General features: G+C 38.9%; 1 protein-coding gene across 2 annotated transcripts in view; it reads left to right on the forward strand.

The window, feature by feature from the left end:
• Positions 1-13,501, forward strand: part of LOC109468841 (CTD small phosphatase-like protein 2) — a 16,116-nt gene extending 2,615 nt beyond the window's left edge. The window contains exons 2-14 of one of the 2 annotated variants that reach the window (XM_019767183.1): positions 2,952-3,072; positions 5,142-5,258; positions 6,344-6,575; positions 7,255-7,359; positions 7,745-7,855; positions 8,973-9,108; positions 9,612-9,723; positions 10,171-10,257; positions 10,725-10,787; positions 11,232-11,311; positions 11,715-11,841; positions 12,368-12,463; positions 13,091-13,501. In XM_019767183.1, the coding sequence (XP_019622742.1) occupies positions 2,968-3,072; positions 5,142-5,258; positions 6,344-6,575; positions 7,255-7,359; positions 7,745-7,855; positions 8,973-9,108; positions 9,612-9,723; positions 10,171-10,257; positions 10,725-10,787; positions 11,232-11,311; positions 11,715-11,841; positions 12,368-12,463; positions 13,091-13,156 (1,437 nt within the window). In that variant the 5' untranslated portion in view covers positions 2,952-2,967 and the 3' untranslated portion in view covers positions 13,157-13,501. The remainder of the gene's footprint in view (positions 1-2,951; positions 3,073-5,141; positions 5,259-6,343; positions 6,576-7,254; positions 7,360-7,744; positions 7,856-8,972; positions 9,109-9,611; positions 9,724-10,170; positions 10,258-10,724; positions 10,788-11,231; positions 11,312-11,714; positions 11,842-12,367; positions 12,464-13,090) is intronic. The other variant, XM_019767184.1, reaches the window with a different exon arrangement.
• Positions 13,502-20,079: the final 6,578 nt, after the last annotated feature.

A 20,079-nucleotide genomic window follows, 5' to 3' on the forward strand; every position in this document is an offset into this window, starting at 1 on the left:
AAGTTTGTTCCAATCATGATGACTGAGAAATTGAACTTGTACGGCCTTCTAAAAGTGACTTTTTGGAATCTCTCTAGCAAGCTGACATCACTGGGTGACATCAGCTCAGGAAAAAGTACAGACATGCAAAAGTAAAATGTAGAGATGCAAATCGCCTGCCAGGACTGGCTTATGCTGACTTTTCCAAGGCAGGACATTAAAATTTCGAATGTAGCAGGAGAACCGTGCATATTTATTGTAAATGTTTCTGTTAGCCAGGTAATACTAGTTATGTCAATTACAATCAGCTAAAGTCATATTTTGGTGATCATGAGTAGCCTCCGTAGCAGGCTTATAGAACTGGGGGTTTGGTGGTCTTCGGTTGTTTTCTGATTAGCCTCCGTAGCAGGCTTATAGAACTGGGGGTTTGGTGGTCTTCGGCTGTTTTCTGATTAGCCTCCGTAGCAGGCTTATAGAACTGGGGGTTTGGTGGTCTTCGGCTGTTTTCTGATTAGCCTCCGTAGCAGGCTTATACAACTGGGGTTTGGTGGTCTTCGGCTGTTTTCTGATTAACCCAGTTCTAACCGGGGATAATTCAACCAGGCCTAGCCTCTACCAGGCTTGGGGAGGCGGCTGGAAAGAGTAGAAATCGGCCAAAATATAGAGATAAGCATGGCAAGGGAGTTTGTCCGTTGAGAGAACAGTTCATACTTTGGGCTTTTAAAACTGCAGAAATAAGCCCCAAGATGAGTCCTTTATTTTCTGGGTGGTACACTAAAAATCAGCCCAGGGCCCTTCCAGTAACCATTTTCTGTCAGAATTTTGGGAATTTTTGCTCCATGAGGGTCAATATACATTGGGACAGTGTGGTTTCAACTCTAGAATATTGGCTTTGAAAATTGAGTTTCCAAGCCCTAAAAACTGCACTAGATGCCTTTAAATCTCTAAATTTGGCTGTGAACTGTAGTACTATTAGTACCAACAATGAACATTGATTCTACAACCTGCACACACAGAGTCTTGTATTACATCATGCAGAAAAAACATGGCCTACTCGAATGTGCGGCTATAAATCTCCTGCTACGTTTATGGTTAGACTTAACGATGGGTCGATACATGGATTACAGAATCGTCAGCGATTTTTCCACCCTGCAAACTCAGCCTTTTTAATGTTGTATAGTACTATTAGTACAATAGAGAACGGAAACATAATGCTAATATTAATTGTGGAACAAGCAGTTAAAAAAGCAATCAGTTGTGTTGTGGTAATGCTGAAACAATACTTCTAATAGTATAGCATTGAAAATATTTGATGTTTGTATTCACTATTAGTATTACTCACTGCTATTATTTGACTAAATAAATTATGTCATATTTACACAACGTCTTTCAAATTGAAAATGGACACAGGAAATAAGTATGTTGAGCCATCACTCTATTACATAACCTTACTGTGTAATCTTGTAACGTTTTGTGTTCAAACACATGTTACAGACAAATTGCAAATTTCAACTGCACCTTCAAATTTAAAATGACTACCGTCACTAGCTGTTATAATTCTGAGTGCCAATATACATGAACATAGTGTATCAATGATTGTGCCCCAAAAATGTGTTAGAAATTAATTTGAAACGCAGCTGTCTTTTCAAATTGAAATCTGCTAGTGTTATGTAATAATATTCTGAGGCATTGCTATTAATATTGAGACTCAGGCACATAGTCAATATATAACGTTGTATCATTTTCATTTCATAATCTTTTATCATATATATCAAAAAACGTTTGTTCCCAAGAATGTGTTGGAAGTTAATTTTGAATTGCATCTGTCTTTTCAAATTGAAATCTGCTACTGTTACTGTAATATTCTTGGGCAAAGCTATCAAAACAATACATCAATTTCATTTCATAATCTTGTCATAATCATTTGTATAAAAAATGTTCTCAAGAATGTATCAGAAGTTAATTTTAAATCACATCTGTCTTTTCAAATTGAAATCTGCTGCTGTTATTGTAATAATTCTGCGCCTGTGCCAGAAAGACTTGAGTGTGTTCAAAGTCAAAATATACATGTATAAACTACAACATTGTATCAATTTCATTTCATAATCTTGTATCAGAAATTAATTTTGAATCACAACTGTCTTTTCAAATAGAAATCTGCCTGTGTTCTTGTAATAATTCTTGGGCAATGCTATTAAGACTCATACTATTAAAAGTATTATAGTTGGAATGTGTCAGAAATTAATTTTAAATCACAGCTGTCTTTTCAAATAGAAATCTGCCTGTTACTGTAATACTAATAATTCTGTGCCAGTAAGACTATCCTATACCATGTTAATCTTGTACCCGTGCAGTGTGTATTGAACACTGAGCTCTGTGTACTGTAAGATGATGTATGAGCGCTGTCAAATCTCCACCATGCGGTGATGTGTTGTGCATGCTTGGGTGGTCCTCGGCTCGTTAAGGTGCCTTCGTTAAGATTCAGAGGAGGAAGGGAAGATGCTAAGATTATTTAAAGTTGCCTGGCTCGTTGTTTTGAGTGTGGAGATTTAAAATGTGGGATAGAATTATAGAAAGAACATTTACAGTAATGCAAGAATTAGAGCTGTGTTTGTAAACACATTTTACAGCTACACAGGTGAAGGTATAGATCCGGACCTGTATATCTACATTTTCTTGTTTTTAAACTAAAAGTAAGATATATACATGTAAATCGTGACATACAATTTTACAAAGGCAACAATTTACCACTAAAAGGACAGTTAGCTACATGTATATTATAATTAAGAAATCATGGGGATTTACCATATTATAAGTTATTCTTAACTACATATGGCATATCCCTGTGAAAGCGATAAAATTTGTGGTAAAAAATTCTTTTTTTAGAAAACCTGATCATGAATTATTTTGAGCTGTCCTTTTTTTGATTGATTCAAACTTACGAAAGTTTTTTCTTCTTGTTTTTTCTGCAGGTAACTTGTGATTATTATGAGACGACAACCCGCCTCTCCTGCGTACAACACACGGGAGCAGTCGTCACGGGAACAGTCGTCAAGGCAACGGGGCGCGCGCAAACGCACCCGCAGCAGCCAGGTTTGTTTGTTTGTTTTCTCCTGTTGCCTAGGTAACTCGGGGTTGAACAAGATTTCTAAAATCCACTCCCCAATCGGTCATTTCTACTTGCCTGAACCAACTTTTCACTTGCCCAAAATATACATATTTTTATGCATTTTACTACCACCAAGGAAATCTTATTTTGGAGTTTATAACGTTGGAAGCTTTATTCATGGAAATAAGGTGGTTTGACTTGCTCCAAACACCATAGCAGCTATACTTTGCATCCAAAAAAATTTTCTTGCCTGAACAGTACTTTTACTTGCCCTGGGCAATTGGACTTGTCCAACCCTGTAACTGTATAAGTAAAAATTGTTTTGGGCTTTATCTCAATCATAGACATCGTTAAACCACACCTGATTTCCACATGACTGTACCACATAATACAGCCCAGAGTTCTAGGTAGGATTTAATTTTAGCGTAGTGGCACTGGCCGCATGATGAGGGAGCGAAGCGGAGCTTTTAAAAATTTGAGCTTAAAAAGAGGCCATTTGAAGGATACCCAAAGGGAAAAACTGTTATTTCTAAGATATGTACAATGTATCCTTGATTTTTCACATTTGATCTGACATTCTTAATCAAAGAAATACAGTCACAATGTCCCTATGCTGTATTAGAAATTAGCATAGGGGGAAATGTAGTGTAGGGGGTTAAAATTATAGCGTAGGGGGGAAAATTTAGCGTAGGGGGTCAAAATTATAGCGTAGGAGGCCCCTACGCTACTTTGCACTAGCTAGAACCCTGCAGCCCTGTAGTATACATGTAGTTCAGGAAATCTTGTTGCCAGCAGTATTTGATTGAGTCTGATGTTTATACAGGAAAGACTGTCGTAAATCGGACCTTTGCCAGCTGTACCAGGAAAACCACAGAGGCCAGACAGAATTGCATAACAGGGCTGGAAATAAACGTCAAACCTGTACATAATGTAATGTGCATAGCGCAAGTATAGAACATCTCGTCTATGGTCGTATCCATGTATTTAACTTTTAAGGATGACATCCCTTTGAAATGCTATGGTTTTCAAATGTTGTGTCAGATAAGATACATGTATTGTCTGCAACAGGCAAAATTCTGATGCAACGTCGACCAGAAACATTTTTCCAGATCTTTTTTTTTTAATCCAGAACTAGTTGAAGGGAGAGAAAATGTGCAGGTAAATTTGCCTGGTGTAGCTAGTTTTACCTATTCTAGAAGCAGAAGCAACCTACAGTGGTTCCCCCCTGGATTATGTTGACAATCTTTAGTGTTGACATGAGGAGAGAGTTATGTTATGATGCAGAGGCAGAAAAAGGATTTACTCCCTGCATGTTAAATTTCTTTGTTATGTTATGTAATCTAGTACCTATAACAACAAAATCACGGCCTCCTTGAGTTCAAAATGCAACCTACAATCTTTCCTGGATTATGTTTACAATCTGTAGTGTTGACATGTGGAAAGAGTACGTAGCTAGTTATGTTTTGTTGAAGAGGCTGAAAAAAAAAGGATTTAACTCCCTGCATATGTTATATTATATAATCTAACAAAAACAACAAAATCACAGCCTCTTTGGCTTAAAAAAAAGGAATTTCCAGTCCTTTCCCCTAGATTACAATCTGCAGTGTTGACATGTGGGGAGAGTTAAGAGTTATGTTGTGATGCAGAGACAGACATGCCTGAATAGCTCTGACCTTTCCTTGCCTGCTGTGTGCCGTCAATCATAACAGTGGCATTCAGCCTGCAGTTTGTGCACGGCCTGCTAGGTGTCCTCGGGAAGCCATGGAGCTTCTGTTCATTACCTTCGCCAAGAAGGTTATGTTTTCAGAGGTGTTCGTGTATGTTTGTGTGTGTGTGTGTGTGTGTCTGTAAACATGATAACTTGAGAAGGCCTTGATGGATTGTATTGATACTTGGTAGGTGGGTAGGTCTTGATGAGACCTGGAAATGATTAGATTTTGGACCCCCTAGCAGCTTGTTATGGTACTGCAGCTGAACTTCCGGTTTTGATATCTCGTGACCTAGACATGGTAGTCTCTGACTGTTTTTATGTAACCAGTTTTGTCTGTTTCAGGAGTCAGATTCGGACAGTGATTCGGAGTCGTCTTTATCCGAGTCGAGCAACACCCCCCCAGAACCGAGTGGTATCTTCTCCTCCATCAAGAGCCTCATCTGGAGCACACCCAAGATGGTGGGTGCAGATCAGGTTACCTGTGATCACGTCGGCAGAACGTACTACCCCTGCACGAAACCTGTGATGTATTTGGTATAGCACTTCAGCACAACGTCTCATATAAGGTTATATTTGTGTACATAGTCTGTAGTTTTCAAATGTTGTGTCGGAAAAGGTATCCTCTGTATCAGGCAAAATTCTGATGCAGCGTTGACCAAACATCCAACGAAAACCGCGAAAAAGCAGGGTTTCACACAGGCACAGTACATTCTGCTGACATGCTGGTTATAACTGTTATGAGTGGGGTGGAACCTTTCAGATGACTGACACCTTTTAAACCGCAATTCTTTTCAAGGAACACAGTTTAATTTGCCAGTCTAAAGCCTGGTATAGGCTAATGTTTCTGTATGTATTCATGCATTTAAAATGCTTTCATTCTACTTTTTCACCTTCCCATCTTACTTGAGTTTCCTTCCTGTGTTTCTGTTTCTTCTCTCTTCAGTTTTCACTCTGGGGCAAAGAGTCATCGGTAAGGAACCAGTAGTTTCCTTTCTGTTTCTCTTTCTTTCATTTTCTTGCAACCTTTTGTGTGTGCTTCTTTTTTCGTGCATATTTTGATTTACGTACATGCTTTGACTATGTAGGTGAGGGTTAGGCATCCAGGTAATAAGATACACCAACAAACAGTTATTCAAGCAACTGGATATGATATTGGAAACGTTCAGACCTTTCAGGTAGCATCCATTACTTTTCATCAGTGACACTGGAGAATTGTCAAGTTATCGTGCTGACACATACACAAACCCAACCAAAAACATAGCTTTCTTGGTAAAGGTAATTATTACTCTAGAATGGTAACATTTGCAAAGCAAAAGCATAACGTTTTCCTTTCGCATATGGACTGCTCTGTTAATTCTCACTCAAATACATGACAGGAGTCTAAATCCCTCCTGCTATAAAACTGCAACATGATGTAACCCAACACTAGTTACCATTGTGACAGACATCTGGTTCAGGTCATTGACCTTATTGGTTTGGAAAAGAAGAAACAAAGGAAAAACAATGTTTTTCTTCGGTAAACATGAAAATTGTTTTATTCGCAGGGTGATGCGAGCTCCCCGCCGAGAAAGCGTCGTAAGGAAGTCGTGGACGCCGACAGCACGATTATTTCCTCCACTCCGGTCGGCGGGGTCAAAACTCGTGCCGGGAAACAAGCCAAGAGGGGAAAGGTCGCGAAGAAGGGCAGAGGTCGGCCCCAGAGAAACGTAGCAGCCAAGTCGGCAGCGGCAGATTCGGAGGCGGAAGGGGAAACCTCGGAAGCTAAGGGTAAAGAAGGTGCGGCATTCGCATGCTGGTCATTCAAACTCAGAAGTTGAAGAGGGGACCACACTTGCTCCTCTTTTGTTGCTTGGTCAGACCCTTTATGGTAGAGATGTTGTCACAATGCTGTACTTTTAGTATTGTTACTACTTGAAGTTAGATGTTTTAGTACCTGCGTTTATAAAGAAAAAGTACATACATATGTAGTTCCTCCTCTCAAGTATTTTTAAAAAATGGCTACTTCATTACTGTTTATGTTCTTGAATATTCCCATACTCTAACTTGAGGGGTTGGAAGTGCTGCAGTACTGCAGAGGCTTGCATGGGGGCGCTTGAGTGCTGTCTTCCTTTACAGGGCCACTGATATTTGCTTGTTTGAACCATAGCTGCTCTTATTACATAAATATCTTTACATTCATGTTCAAGTGACACTTAAAAATAGTTGGAAATCCTGCAGTACTGCTGATACTTGCATGGGGGCGCTTGACTTATATCCAGGGCCACCGATATCCACTTGTTTGAACTATAGTAACTCGTACATAAAAATTTTTACATTCAGTAAATCAATAAACCCATCATCATGTTGGAGTGACAATTTTGACAGTAGGAAATGCAGTACTGTAGTACTGCTGAGTCTTGCATGGGGGCGCTAGAGTGCTGTCTTTGCCAATTATATCCATTTGTTTTTGTTCCAGTTGTGACCAGAGCCCAGACCCGAGCGAACCCAGACGCCAGTCCGAAGAGAACAACTCTACTGGGGACTCTTTTCTCACCTGTCTTCTCATTCTTTGGGCAAAACAGTAAGTAGTGTCTTCATTTGAAGGTTAGACAAAAATCTAAATCGTACAAAATGAGGAAATATATGTCGTATGTTGCAAAAAAAAGATACTAATATCATAGAATGCGGAAATCAATTCAGGAAAAGAAGGAAATGTGAAGAAATGATGAAGAGTCTATATTATTATTCGCCATACATACCATACTCTGTGTGTTTAATCATTTGTTCAAGCTTTATGACCACGTAGATTTCATATTGAAGGAAACTTTTCTTTTTATGAACTTTTTTTTATTCGCAAGTCCGTTTTGGGGTTAGTATACTTAAAGGTGGTTTACCAGTCATGCTACAAGAGGAACAAAGAAAAGTTGGGCCTGTGGAACTCTAATGTCTGTTTCCTGTTTCTGCAGGTGCAAATAAGGAGAACACAGACGAGGCAAACAAGGCCGAGCTGGACCAGGTCGCAGAGGTCGTCTCCACGACAACTGACGATGACCCCCAGGAGGGGTCAACTGGAGCAGGTCAGGGGTCACTTCAAATTCAAATCAGTGTATTTACTAAAATTGTGAATCTATAGTTGTTGGAGACTGTAGGAATATTTCCTCTAAATAATTTAATCAGGTTGGTAAACGAATGAATAGCAAAGTTCTTTGATCACAACCATTTATTTTTCAAGAGCCAACTATGTAACACCTTTAGTGAACTATGCACCAAGTAACATCTACCGTCAGTGCACAGTGAACCAGTCAGAATTGCCCTGATGTAGATGACAGACGGTCATCGAAACGTCGGCTCGTGAAAAATAAATGGTTGTGATCAAAGGACTTTGCTATTCATGTAGGAATATTGTTTTGCCTGTTGTTTTAATAATACTAAGTGTGACACCTGCCACAACCTAAGGTACACTAACAGTTCCTATGGTGTTGTCTTACCATAGGAACTACCCTATCTCCTTTACATATCAATGACCTAATGGACCTTTGTCTTGTTCATCCGGTTTTTCCAGTTGCTCATATATACAAATATAAGTGTTAATGAGTTCTGTTAGTTCATTAGTGATGCTGAAGAAGAGTGGTGGATGTCACTCAAAACGTCCGGTTATTATCTCCGTAATTTATCCAGTAGTAGAGTTTGAATTTCCTATGAGTAGGTGTGACACAGTTCTTCTGACAAATGGTCTTCCCTACAAAGTCTGGTGAGTGGATCAAACCTTACAGTCTGGTCTTACACAGCTTGTACTTACTGTTAAAAAAAGGAGGTAAAAGGCAGTGGAAGGAGAGGGATGGGCTCTACCTTTCAATACCGTGCCCTAGACACAGTGGACTAACAACCCACTGTTCTGAGAACCAAAAGCTGAAAGGCAGTGGAAGGATCTTTCTTGGGATGGGCTCTGCCTTCCAAGACATGGATAACTTGCATGCTCTTAGCTACAGTCTAAAATACTTTACTGACTTTACCCATTTTTACTCTGTTGTTAAGTTGGTTACCAGGATGAGAAAAGGCAGTGGAAAGATCTTTTCGTTTGATGGATTCTGTCTTCCAAGACATAGTGACATAGACAAGACATGACATAGACATTTATGCTCTGCCCCTACTGTCTCAGAAACCGTACAGAACTAACTTTGTTTGTTTGTTTAGTTGGTTACCAGGAGGAGAATCAGCCATGCGAGGTTCCCGCGCCCATCTGCCCGCAGACGGAGGAGCGGTACCAGTACGTGTCTCCCGAGGAGGGCGCAGATTACGTCATGGATGATGAGTGGGAGACTTTCGACCCGTGAGTTTTACCTCCGTGTATATTAGCTGTGTTGTTTAAAGCTCTTGGGTGCTCGAGTTGTACAGTCAAAAACTTGTGTTGTAAATTACAGTTAACTAGTATATTATCTACATGACCTGTAAGTTTAATGGTTTATTGGTTTCTTGTATAATACATGTACATGTACAGCTACTCTGTCAGGAGAATTCATACATACATCACAGGACATAAAAGTTACCTAATAATTACAGAATAACAGCATAGAATAACATCTTGTGAACACAAGCAGTAAAAGAATCAGCATATGGTATATCGTATATGCCTATAAGTGTATCAGTAGTTTTTGTTACCTTTTGGCACACAAAGATGGGTCCAGACATAGAGTAGGTTAACAGCAAGTCTACGGACTTTGAGATTGCTCTACTTTAAAAGTTTATAAATGGATCCATTCGACAAAGATCACCCACCATCTATCAGAAAAGATAGAGGTTTCTGAATGTTAATTTTTGCTGATGCTACCCCAGGTACTACTTCATCAAACACCTGCCCCCGCTGACAGAGGAGATGAGACAGAGACAGCCGGCGCTGCCGCTCAAGACTCGCAGCACGCCGGAGTTCTCTCTCGTGCTTGATCTGGTAATTATAAGTCTTCTTCAGTACTCTCCAAGCAGATTTTCGTCTTGCTTTAGCGTTAGACATTTCTCAGGCGTTTTATAAATTTCCAGCTTTTGAGAAAAGCTGTCTTGATAGAAAGTAAAACAAAGCACCTAAAAATGCCCAAGAAATGCCTAGCCTAACCTCTGCTGGGTGAGTTATGTTCAGTTTTCCTCTTGCATTTCTTGGTAAAGACAATCAGAGATGGTAGAGAGACAACTCGCACAAATATTGTACATAGAAATGCATATCATTAAACACCATGATCAGAGAGCATGATTGAAGGCTGACAGTCATGGTATGACTGCTAAGCTTTGACTTGCGAACAGTCTGGAGGCCTGTAATGATGGAAAATGGAAAAAAATGTCGCCATCGGCAAGAATTTGAGCGTTGGAAATGTCTTAACTTTGTTTTCTCCCGTGTGTCCAGGATGAGACTCTTGTCCACTGCAGTCTGAATGAGCTGGAGGATGCAAACCTCACGTTTCCTGTGCTCTTCCAGGATGTCACATACCAGGTATGGAAAACAAACATATACGGTTTAACAGCTGTACAAGTAAGCATACACCATAGCCTTACTGTAGGTATGGAAAAACAAATAGTGTATATCACAGTGTTGTAACCAGTCAACCTTTCTGTCATTTGATGGAATTTTGAAGCTCATGACAGAAAATATTTTGCCCAATCCATCATCTTTGACCGGAAAATATCGTTGCGTAAATACATGGAAAGAGAGTCAACAAAGTAGTCTTTGTCTGCCAGCAAAATCTCCCCCTCAAAATGCAGGAAGTAGTGTTTCAGAGGTTCAAGATTTCATGCCCACATTCAACAAAATTCAGGTGATGGAAAAAAAATCAAGATGTAATGTAGAGGAAATATTTTCAAATTGGTAGTTTTAGTCTATGTTGAAGATGGCTGCGTAGATAAAGTACCAATAATTATTGAAAGTTGTGTTAAATGATGCAAAAATCTGTTCCTGTCCAGGTGTATGTGAGAACACGACCGTACTACCGGGAATTTCTGGAGAGAATGTCCAAGTTATACGAGGTGAGAGTGAGACTACTTGTAGTATTATTGCTTTCTCTGTTGTCACTTCCCTTCATGTGTAAAATTGAATGCTTTTCTGGTGTTCACAATTGTAACTTCACTCCCTTGTACCCCCACTCAGAACATTCTCTGCAAGAACACGCTTAGCCACCTTAACAGCAGAAAATCACCCTTTCTTCCTCAATAGTCCATCAGTCAAGAGAAAATTTCATGCTGACAGTTTCTTCCCCAGAACCACTTCACTGTGGAACAAGCTTCCCCGTGAATGTTTCACCGCTAATTACAACCTCCAACGGTTTAAATCAAGGGTGAACAAATATCTGACCACGCAGTCATCACTGTAACCCAAAACACGTAAGTGGCTCTCACGAGCCTTGTTTTGAGGTGAATCTGAAGTAAATTTAAAAAAAAAAAATTTAACTGAGATTTTTTGTGTGTTTTCAGATCATCCTGTTCACTGCTTCCAAGAAGGTTTATGCAGACAAACTCATGAACATCCTAGATCCCAGAAAGGAGCTAGTTAGGTAAGTTTGCATGAAGGAGTTTGCTCTGTTAAGATAATTCTACCTCCATGCCTGTTTGTATATGTGTTTGCTTGTGTTTCAGTAGTTATTTCCACATGCTTGGCACATTGGTTTCAACAATTAAATAATCTAGCACTTGAAAATCTGAAAAACTTATAAATACTATTGTTTTTAAAGTAATATGTAAACCCTCATACAAAAACAAGAATTCACCACTAAGAAAAAAAAAGGTGGCTACATGTACAAGTAACAGATGATTGGCTAAACTTGTTCAGTACAGTTCAGGTACCCTCACCTAAAATTTGTATAGCTCTAGTCGGAAGTTTAAACTGTAATGTTAGTTATATAAACATGATCGTTTGTGCTGCAGTATTATGATGGTTTTATATTGTTTGAATTTCAGGCATCGGTTATTCCGTGAGCACTGTGTTTGTGTACAAGGCAACTACATCAAGGACCTGACAATACTGGGACGAGATCTCACCAAAACTATCATCATAGACAACTCACCACAGGCTTTTGGCTATCAGGTTAGTACAAGGCATACTTTTAACAAATACTCTTTTAACCAAACACACAACAAAAAGTTGGCTACTCTGGGGAGCTTTCGAGATGCACTCTGTCTCTTCATCAAGACGGTAAGATCTCATGTTTGAGGTTATGCTGATAACACACATGGCTCTGTGAGTAGTGGATCATTGGTTGCCGAAAGTCTGTGGTTCCCCCTGTCAATATTTCCTGTCTTCCATTTTCTGTATCGGTTTAGCCGATATAACCGCCCTTCGGCATAACACACAAGCTTTGCAGGCACGCAGCGCAGCGGCAGCTAAATATATTTTACACCGAACGACCTGTTACACCCAATCGTTGCACCTTTAACTACAGGAGTTGTTTAAAGCTTTCTAGAGATGATGCTCCAACTGTACTTGATGGCAACGAGTTCCACTCTATGTGGTAAGGATGCAGCACTCAGGAGCTATAATAGGTTTGGTAACCAGGCTACTCTAGGATAGTTCTTGGAAAATTAACTTAATGTTTCTGTGTTTCCCTCCCCAGTTGGATAATGGGATCCCGATCGAGAGCTGGTTCATGGATAAGAATGACGTGGAGCTGAAGAAACTGATCCCCTTCCTCGAGACGGTCGCTAAGTCGGTAAGGAAACTTTTTCTCTCCACTGTTAAAAGCAAACTCATTTTACACTGTGTACTCAATGTTTTCTGTACAAATAAATTTCTAGGTTAGGTGCACCAACACACCTTTGCCTCAAAATGAATTTTTAGCCTTTGTCATAGAATACTTATTGAGACTGAAACAGGCTTGGAGGGATAGGAACTTATCTCTGTGATGTATGACAAACAGTTTTGGCGAGCTAACTTTGTATGCTCCACCTCTACATAGGATGTCAGATGATGATGATGATAGAATACACTGTATTCAACACAGAAAATAGAATACAGAGACCTTTAAATGAAGAAACAAGCTCTTGCCATCGCTCAAAGGTCCATACATTTTCAAAACACTATCAGAGGCAGAAAATGATACTAGAAACAGTATTTTCATTTAGTTTTTGTACAGCTATCTGGTAAGAGGTGATCTTTGTTCTTTATTTTTTGGTCCATCACAGACTTATTGCCTTTTCTTCAAAGTATTCCTTGGTGGGAGGGATATACCCACAATATCTCAACGAATTAAAAGAAAATGTTAGACTGCATAGTAACTATGGCATACATGTATGGTACATTATATATGATGTGAATTTTTTCCTCCCTTTTTCCCCAGGGGTCTGATGTTCGCCCCGTGTTGCAAGGTAAATACCGTCTGCACGAGTTCCTGCCTCCAGACTAAAGCTGGCATCACGTTCCGCACGCACAGATTCCAACCGTGACAACCTACGCTCGGCACATCTGCAACATCCACCCTGTCCACCCCTATAACAGAGTCCAACATTCCGCAGTTCCATATGTGTCTGTTGGATACTGGACTGTTGCATTTTGAAATAGGGGTGTGTGGATACAAAGAACTAATGAATAGTGCAGCATTTTTGGTAGGAAAAGGCAGCAATATGTTTATTGTAAGCTGTATAAGGATTGTTTTTCTTTCCTCTTAAAGCAACGTCATGCTAACTGAGGGAGCTGACTTTTTTCGCTGCCCGCTTTTTCACTTTTTTCAACTCCACTGTTTTCAGATGGCAAGTTGTGGTGCACTGAAATTCTAACCTTCTTTGGGTTGTTTCATTTTTTGTCAGTTTCTTTAAAAAACTTCATGTAAAGAAAAATCCCTCAGTGTATAATAATTCCTTGCCTTTTAGTCTGATTATTTAAGTCTTTTCTTATTTTGAGTCATATTTTCATCCCCCTTGATTTTAAAAGAATGGAATGTGTCACTTTTTCTGACGGCCATGTTTTTTTAGAAAAAGTGTATGGTGTCGTCTCTTGTCATAACAACAGTCCCATCATTATTTGAATATCAGACATTTCAAACTCTTGTGTAAAATGTAACTCCTGGGTAGCATAGTTGTACCAGCTAAGTGCACCACAGTTTTTTGCTGTCTGAAAATTGGGACTTTTTTTTTTCAATTTCTTTGCTATGTACACGTATCTAGCGTGTAAGTTATATGGGAAGTGCTCTATGCTATTGTGTTCACTGTTATTTGGCCAAAACATCCCCAGGCAGTGTTTTTTTCCCCGCGTTTAATTGTGTTGAGAAAATAATTTTGCCTAAAAGGTTTAAATCTTTTTAAATCAATGTTCTTTAAGGATTTTATTAGTTTCTTGAGCAAGAGAAATTCCTCTTGAATAGGGAAAGCATTTAACCTTCTCTTGTAGCTCAAACATTTAAGGAGTTTTATCGATAGTTTTAGTTCTGTGTGCTTCAGTGGAAAGTTAAGTTTAGTTTCTGAAATTATTTTATTTTTTGTTTTTAGTTCTATCTAGCCCACAGTAGAACCTACAATGACTGGAAAAGAGCTAAAAAAACACATTTTTTAACACTAAATGCTTTAAAAATTCACATCTTTATCCTCAAAAACGTTCTTTTATAATCTCAGCTTTTAAGATCATAATCAAAATGTTCCGTTTCAAATAATTTTCTATGACAGAAAAATAGAAAGTCTTCAGTTAGTAGAAACTTGTAGAATGTGTAAATGTTGGTCGAAATTCGGTGTATAAACTTGTAAAGATAAAATGAGAATCATTTGTTCATTGTCTGTCCAACTCACTGTTTGTATTGTGATTAACTGTTGTTATGTCACCATGGTAACAGCAAAATGACACGCAGTATGCAAAAACATCAGTAAACTTTGAATAGCAAAGTTCTTTCTATCACAACCATTTATTTTTCAAGCCAACGTTTCGATGACCTTCTGTCATCTTCATCAGGACAATTCTGACTGGTTTACTGCGCACTGACGCTAGATGTTGCTTGGTGCATAGTGCACTAAAGGTGTTACATAGTTCATAGTGGACTTAAGCTAGTTTTGTCTGTTTACAATGCGTTACGGAATGTAGTGTAATTGTGACATACATACTAGGCATTGTTACATCATAGGGAAATATGCGGTACCGAAACGTTGGCTTGAAAAATAAATGGTTGTGATAGAAAGAACTTTGCTATTCAGTCGTTTACCAACCTGATGAAATTATTTACGGATCAGTAAACCTTGTATAGCTGTAAAAAAATCCTCCCAAAATATCTTCCGGTGACTCCTACAAGATAGTTCACTGTTTGAATTGTGTATGTCAAACCATGAGCTGACTTATTGCTGAAAATGATGTTGAAATTTTCCCCCGTAGAAGAGAGATCAAGTAAAAATGGAAAATATGGGGACGAAAATTAATGTGTAAATGAGATACAGGATTGTACAGACTCTGTTTCGTGTTTAAACAATGTTTGTTAATGTTAGTCTGAAACACAAGGAAACAAAGAAATGCATGACTTGGATCTCTGTTGCATTCAAGCAAAGGCTAGGAAATTCTTCGTATTTCGCAGTGTGCTTGTACTCTTCTAATCTTTTCTGGCGATTTTGCATCAAAATTTTGGATGTAAAAAGGTCTAAAATTTTGTGGTGCCCGCAGAAAATTTTTGTGAGAGATTATCCATACTTCTTTGTCAATAGAGGCATGATCCAGTGGTAGGCAAAATTGCAACAAAACAAAACTCTCTACTTAATGTTGTTTCTGTGCACTCTGTGTGTCAAAAAGTCGTCCTGATCATACAATAATTATCTGTACCCGTCTAATTGTTAAAAGGAAACAAGTTGTGTGTTTATGTGAAAACTCGTGCCCTTTTGGTCCTTTGCTTTAACTGCACTGCTACCAAATTGGTACACAATTGCATCCATAGACTGCTAAAGATTTCAGAACTCTTTTGAAACTATTCTGCTTTTCAATCTATTTGTCATTGCTAGGCATAACACTTTTAATTAATATTTTCATTAACAAGGGGAAAGGGGACTGTGTACAAGTAAAAAAGTGTTTTCATTTCCAAACTTGGTGAAAAGAATATGGAAAAATCACAGCTAACATTTATTCAGGCCAGGCTTTCTACTGAAAGTTTTGGTGGTCTCTTAGTTCCCTACTACATACCTGCACCAACTTAGATTTAAAATGTCGTCATGTCAAGTTTACAAGAAAAGGCTTCAAAGTAACAAATGTACTCAATCCATCTCTTTCATTTGGAAGAATTTTTTTGACAAGAAAGCAGTTGAGTCACTACATGTGTATGTGAAGACTTGTTGCACTTATTCTTGTTTGTTTATTTGTCTGTTTAGATTGTATTAATTCTCATGCTAAAAATGTTATAGAAAAGTATAGTATTTTTTTTTCTGATAGTCTCTTTTAGTGGCTAGTCAAAGTTCAGAAAAGGTCTATCTTGTAGCCAGTAGAGTCTGTTGGAGACTATATTTTGTTAGTATTTTTGTTGAATATTATTTACAACTGTAAAACATGTTATAAGTGTAAGGTACAACAATTTTGAGACCTGTGGAAACACTACCGAAGAACTTTGACAAATGCTTGTTCTTGTAGCTTCCTTGCGCAATATAAGGCAAAAGTTCTGTGTAAATGTCACTGTGAAGGTCAACAAGATGGCTGCCAGGTGATCTCCATATTTAGCGTAGTTGTCCCCTGTTGAATCATGGGAACAGAAAAATTATCAGGTTCTGAAAACTCGTTCTACATTCCAAGCTAGGTCGATAGATCAACATAACTGTTAGACATACATGTAGTAATAGGACTCATTGACAAGTTTATGTCCGAGCACAAAGTTCTATATAGAAATACAGCTTTTCTGGGATAAGCTGTCGGCCATTTTGTTGACATTGTTCAAGGTCAAACATGTATGTATGTATGCATGGGTTGTAAAGAAAAAAAGAACATTTTTGGAATTCGTGTTCCGCCGTCTTATAGACACGTCATACAGTACACACCTACAATGTATGTATCAGTGAATATAAGGTCTTCAAAATGTTATTTTTGTAAAAATTCCTGTCCTGAATTTAAGGGTATGCTATCACTGTAGAAACCACCGTTGCAGACAATTCAGAAGTGCATGTACCATGTAGTTACCTGATATATTATGAAGCCATTGCTCCTATGTTCCCTTCTGTAGTTACAAAATATACTGAGTAGCTACAAAATATACTGACTAGCACGTCGGCAGAACGTACTGCGCCTGCGCAAAACCCCGATTTTTACAATCTTCGTTTGGTTTTTGGTCAACGTTGCATCTGAATTTTGCCTGTTGCAGGCGATATCTTTTCCGGCACAACATTTGGAAACTACAGACGGGATGTTAACTTTACATTGTATATACACAGATAGGACCTTATATGAGACATTCTGTCTAAGTGTTATGTACAATACATTACAGGTTTTGCGCAGGTGCAGTACGTTCTGCCAAAGTGCTGTTTATGAATGTCTCACTAGCATAATCTAGTAGACATAATATGTCTCACGTTTGTCCACAGCAAAAGCCACAATTATAATGGAACGATAATCGGGTCCATATGTGCAATGGCAATGTAATATTCTTAATTTTATATATCTTGACGTTGAATTTTTGCTTGTCAATATGTGTTCACCCGCAAGTTTCTTAGCAGAAAGAGTTTAATTTCAATTTTGAAGGCTGTCGCCCAGGCCAGTGCTTTGGAAACGGTGAAACATAAAGTACCGTAGTCCATGAGTAAAGAGACTCTTTTTACATAGCCAAGTCTTTCATTCAGCCGACGTTTCGGTGACCGTCTGTCACCTTCCTCAGGGCAATTCTGACTGGTTCACATTGCACAGCACAGGTGTCACTGCTATAGTGTATATATAGCTCCCAAATGTACAATATTTACAAATCTACACATATGTGTGATTGTACGTTTGGGAATGCATCTATAGCAGCGACACCTGTGCTGCAGTACAGTGCAATGTGAACCAGTCAGAATTGTCCTGAGGAAGGTGACAGACGGTCACCGAAACGTTGGCTGAATAAAAGACTTGGTTGTGTAAAAAGAGTCTCTTTACTCAGTGTCTTACCAACCTGATGAAACTATTCACGGATACCCTTATTGGCTAGTCAATGTCTGCACATACATGATATTATCAGACCCGCAATGACAAGAACATTTCTATACCTTACTGTAACTACATGTATGTAACCAACCAGTTTTACTTGTGTATTCAAATTTGTAGAATAGTGGAATAAAAAGTCTATAAAAGGGATCATTGTGATTTGTCTTGTTGCTTTCTTTGTCTTTTGGAGGTAGGTAAACATTGCAATGTACAAAATGTAAGGGTATACTATTAGATTTTACTCTCCAAGCAGAGCTTTGGGTTTTGGCTTATTTTGGGTGCAAAGTGCAAAAAAGAAAGCTCAATAAAAAAAGCCTCAAAACATGCTAAAAAATAAGCCAAAACCCAAACATCTGCTTGGAGACTATAGATTTGCCATTGGGTTTATGAAAAAAGTTCTTTATTCAACAACAACCAGTGAATTTTTACATCAGAATTTTCATCGAAACAAGAATCTTTATCAGAATATTGGGATATTCCTTTCCAAAACCTGTTGTTCCTTCTCAATATTGAATTGTTTACATGAAAAAGTATCCCTCATTTGAACGTATTCTTCATTTTGACATGCCGTTATTTCCGTCATTGCGATATCATTTGCATCAGGCAAACCACGGTCCCAAAATAGCGCCGCCCGACGGTTGAAATCATCACTGCAGGAAAACCAGCATCTATCGATCGTTGCATAGTGCAGCTTTCGTCCTGGTTTCTAGAGTTTCTAACGTGACTTTTGACGTTTCAAACGGCTGCCAACCACTATGAATGTATGTTGAGGAGATTTGAGAGCTTTATATTGTATATATTGTACGTTTTTTAAAGATTCGTCGGTTTCGTGTACAAAATTGTGGCCGAAATATTGACAAAAACGCTCCACATTCAGCCGCTCGTATTAGCCGTTCTAGGAATGTCTGTCTCAAAATAAACGAATTCAGGGCTAAAATGGTTCTTTCCCTATAAATTCGTGATATTTTGGTAGTCAGGGTGGGCCTCAATGTCAAGAACGAGAGCCGAAAAGACTTGGAGTAAAACCCCCATAAGAGCCCATCGCGTTTCCCCACTCGCGTTTCCCCACTCGCGAAATGGCCAAATCTGGGAATGAGCGAGGCTTCGTTAGCGAGATACGGGCCTTTTCGGAACGGGGACCCGAAAACGGGGGTGTGATAGGGGATGAATTTCCGCTCTTTCAATTTTAGAAAAATACAACTTATGGCATTTTCCCGTGCCCCTGTTTTTAGAGTATACTCCTCGTGGCCTCTATTATATTCCTGCTTAATGCCATTGCGCAAAAACTCTCTATTCTCGAGTTATAAGTAAAAATGTGTTTTAGCGATCAGCTGATCGCTTGCAGAAGTGGTCACTGTCTTTGCAGAAGTGGAGTTTTCGCTATCGGATACATTACCATATGAATGAAAACCAAGCAGATGTCACAGAGAAAATCGTAAAGTAAGCTAGAGGATTCCCACTGTATGCGATTTCCCCGCTGACATCTGCTTGGTTTTCATTCATATGGTAATGTCTCCGACAGCGAAAACTCCGCTTCTGCAAAGGATTTGACCACTTCTGCAAGCGATCAGCTGATCGCAAAATCACGTTTTGGCTTATAACTCGAGAACGGAGAATATTTGTTGGAAGATAATACATAGAACTATAGTGAATATAATAAGGAGTATAACCTGAAAAGAAGGAGGCTGAAAAATGCCAAAAGTTTTATTTTTCTGAAATTGAAAAAGCGGAAATTAATCTCCTATCACATCCCCGTTTTCGGGTCCCCGTTCCGAAAAGGCCCGTATCTCGCTAACGAAGCCTCGCTCATTCCCAGATTTGGCCATTTCGCGAGTGGGGAAACGCGATGGGCTCTTATGGGGGTTTTACTTCAGGTCTTTTCGGCTCTCGTTCTTGACTTCGAAACTACTTCTGACTACCAAAATACCTGGAATTAATCAAGAAAGAACCGTTCTATTAAAAGACGTTTTAATTGGAAGCCTTTCTTTACCAGAGAGGCCTGTCAGAGCGGTTAAATTCGGAGCTTTTTTGGTCACTAATCGCCGACGTTTCGGCTTTAAAGTGGTTCACAGTTTCAGAATTGGTGCAATATTCTCTCTCTCTCTCTCTCTCTCTCTCTCTCTCTCTCTCTCTCTACTTTTAAGAACAGTCTAAACATTACTATATAATAAAAAAAAACTTACTAATAGTCACTTTTCTGAAGTCACACAT

Source organism: Branchiostoma belcheri, unplaced genomic scaffold (genome assembly GCF_001625305.1).
Source record: "Branchiostoma belcheri isolate BF01 breed outbred unplaced genomic scaffold, Haploidv18h27 scaffold2, whole genome shotgun sequence".
In the NCBI taxonomy this organism is placed as follows: domain Eukaryota; kingdom Metazoa; phylum Chordata; class Leptocardii; order Amphioxiformes; family Branchiostomatidae; genus Branchiostoma; species Branchiostoma belcheri.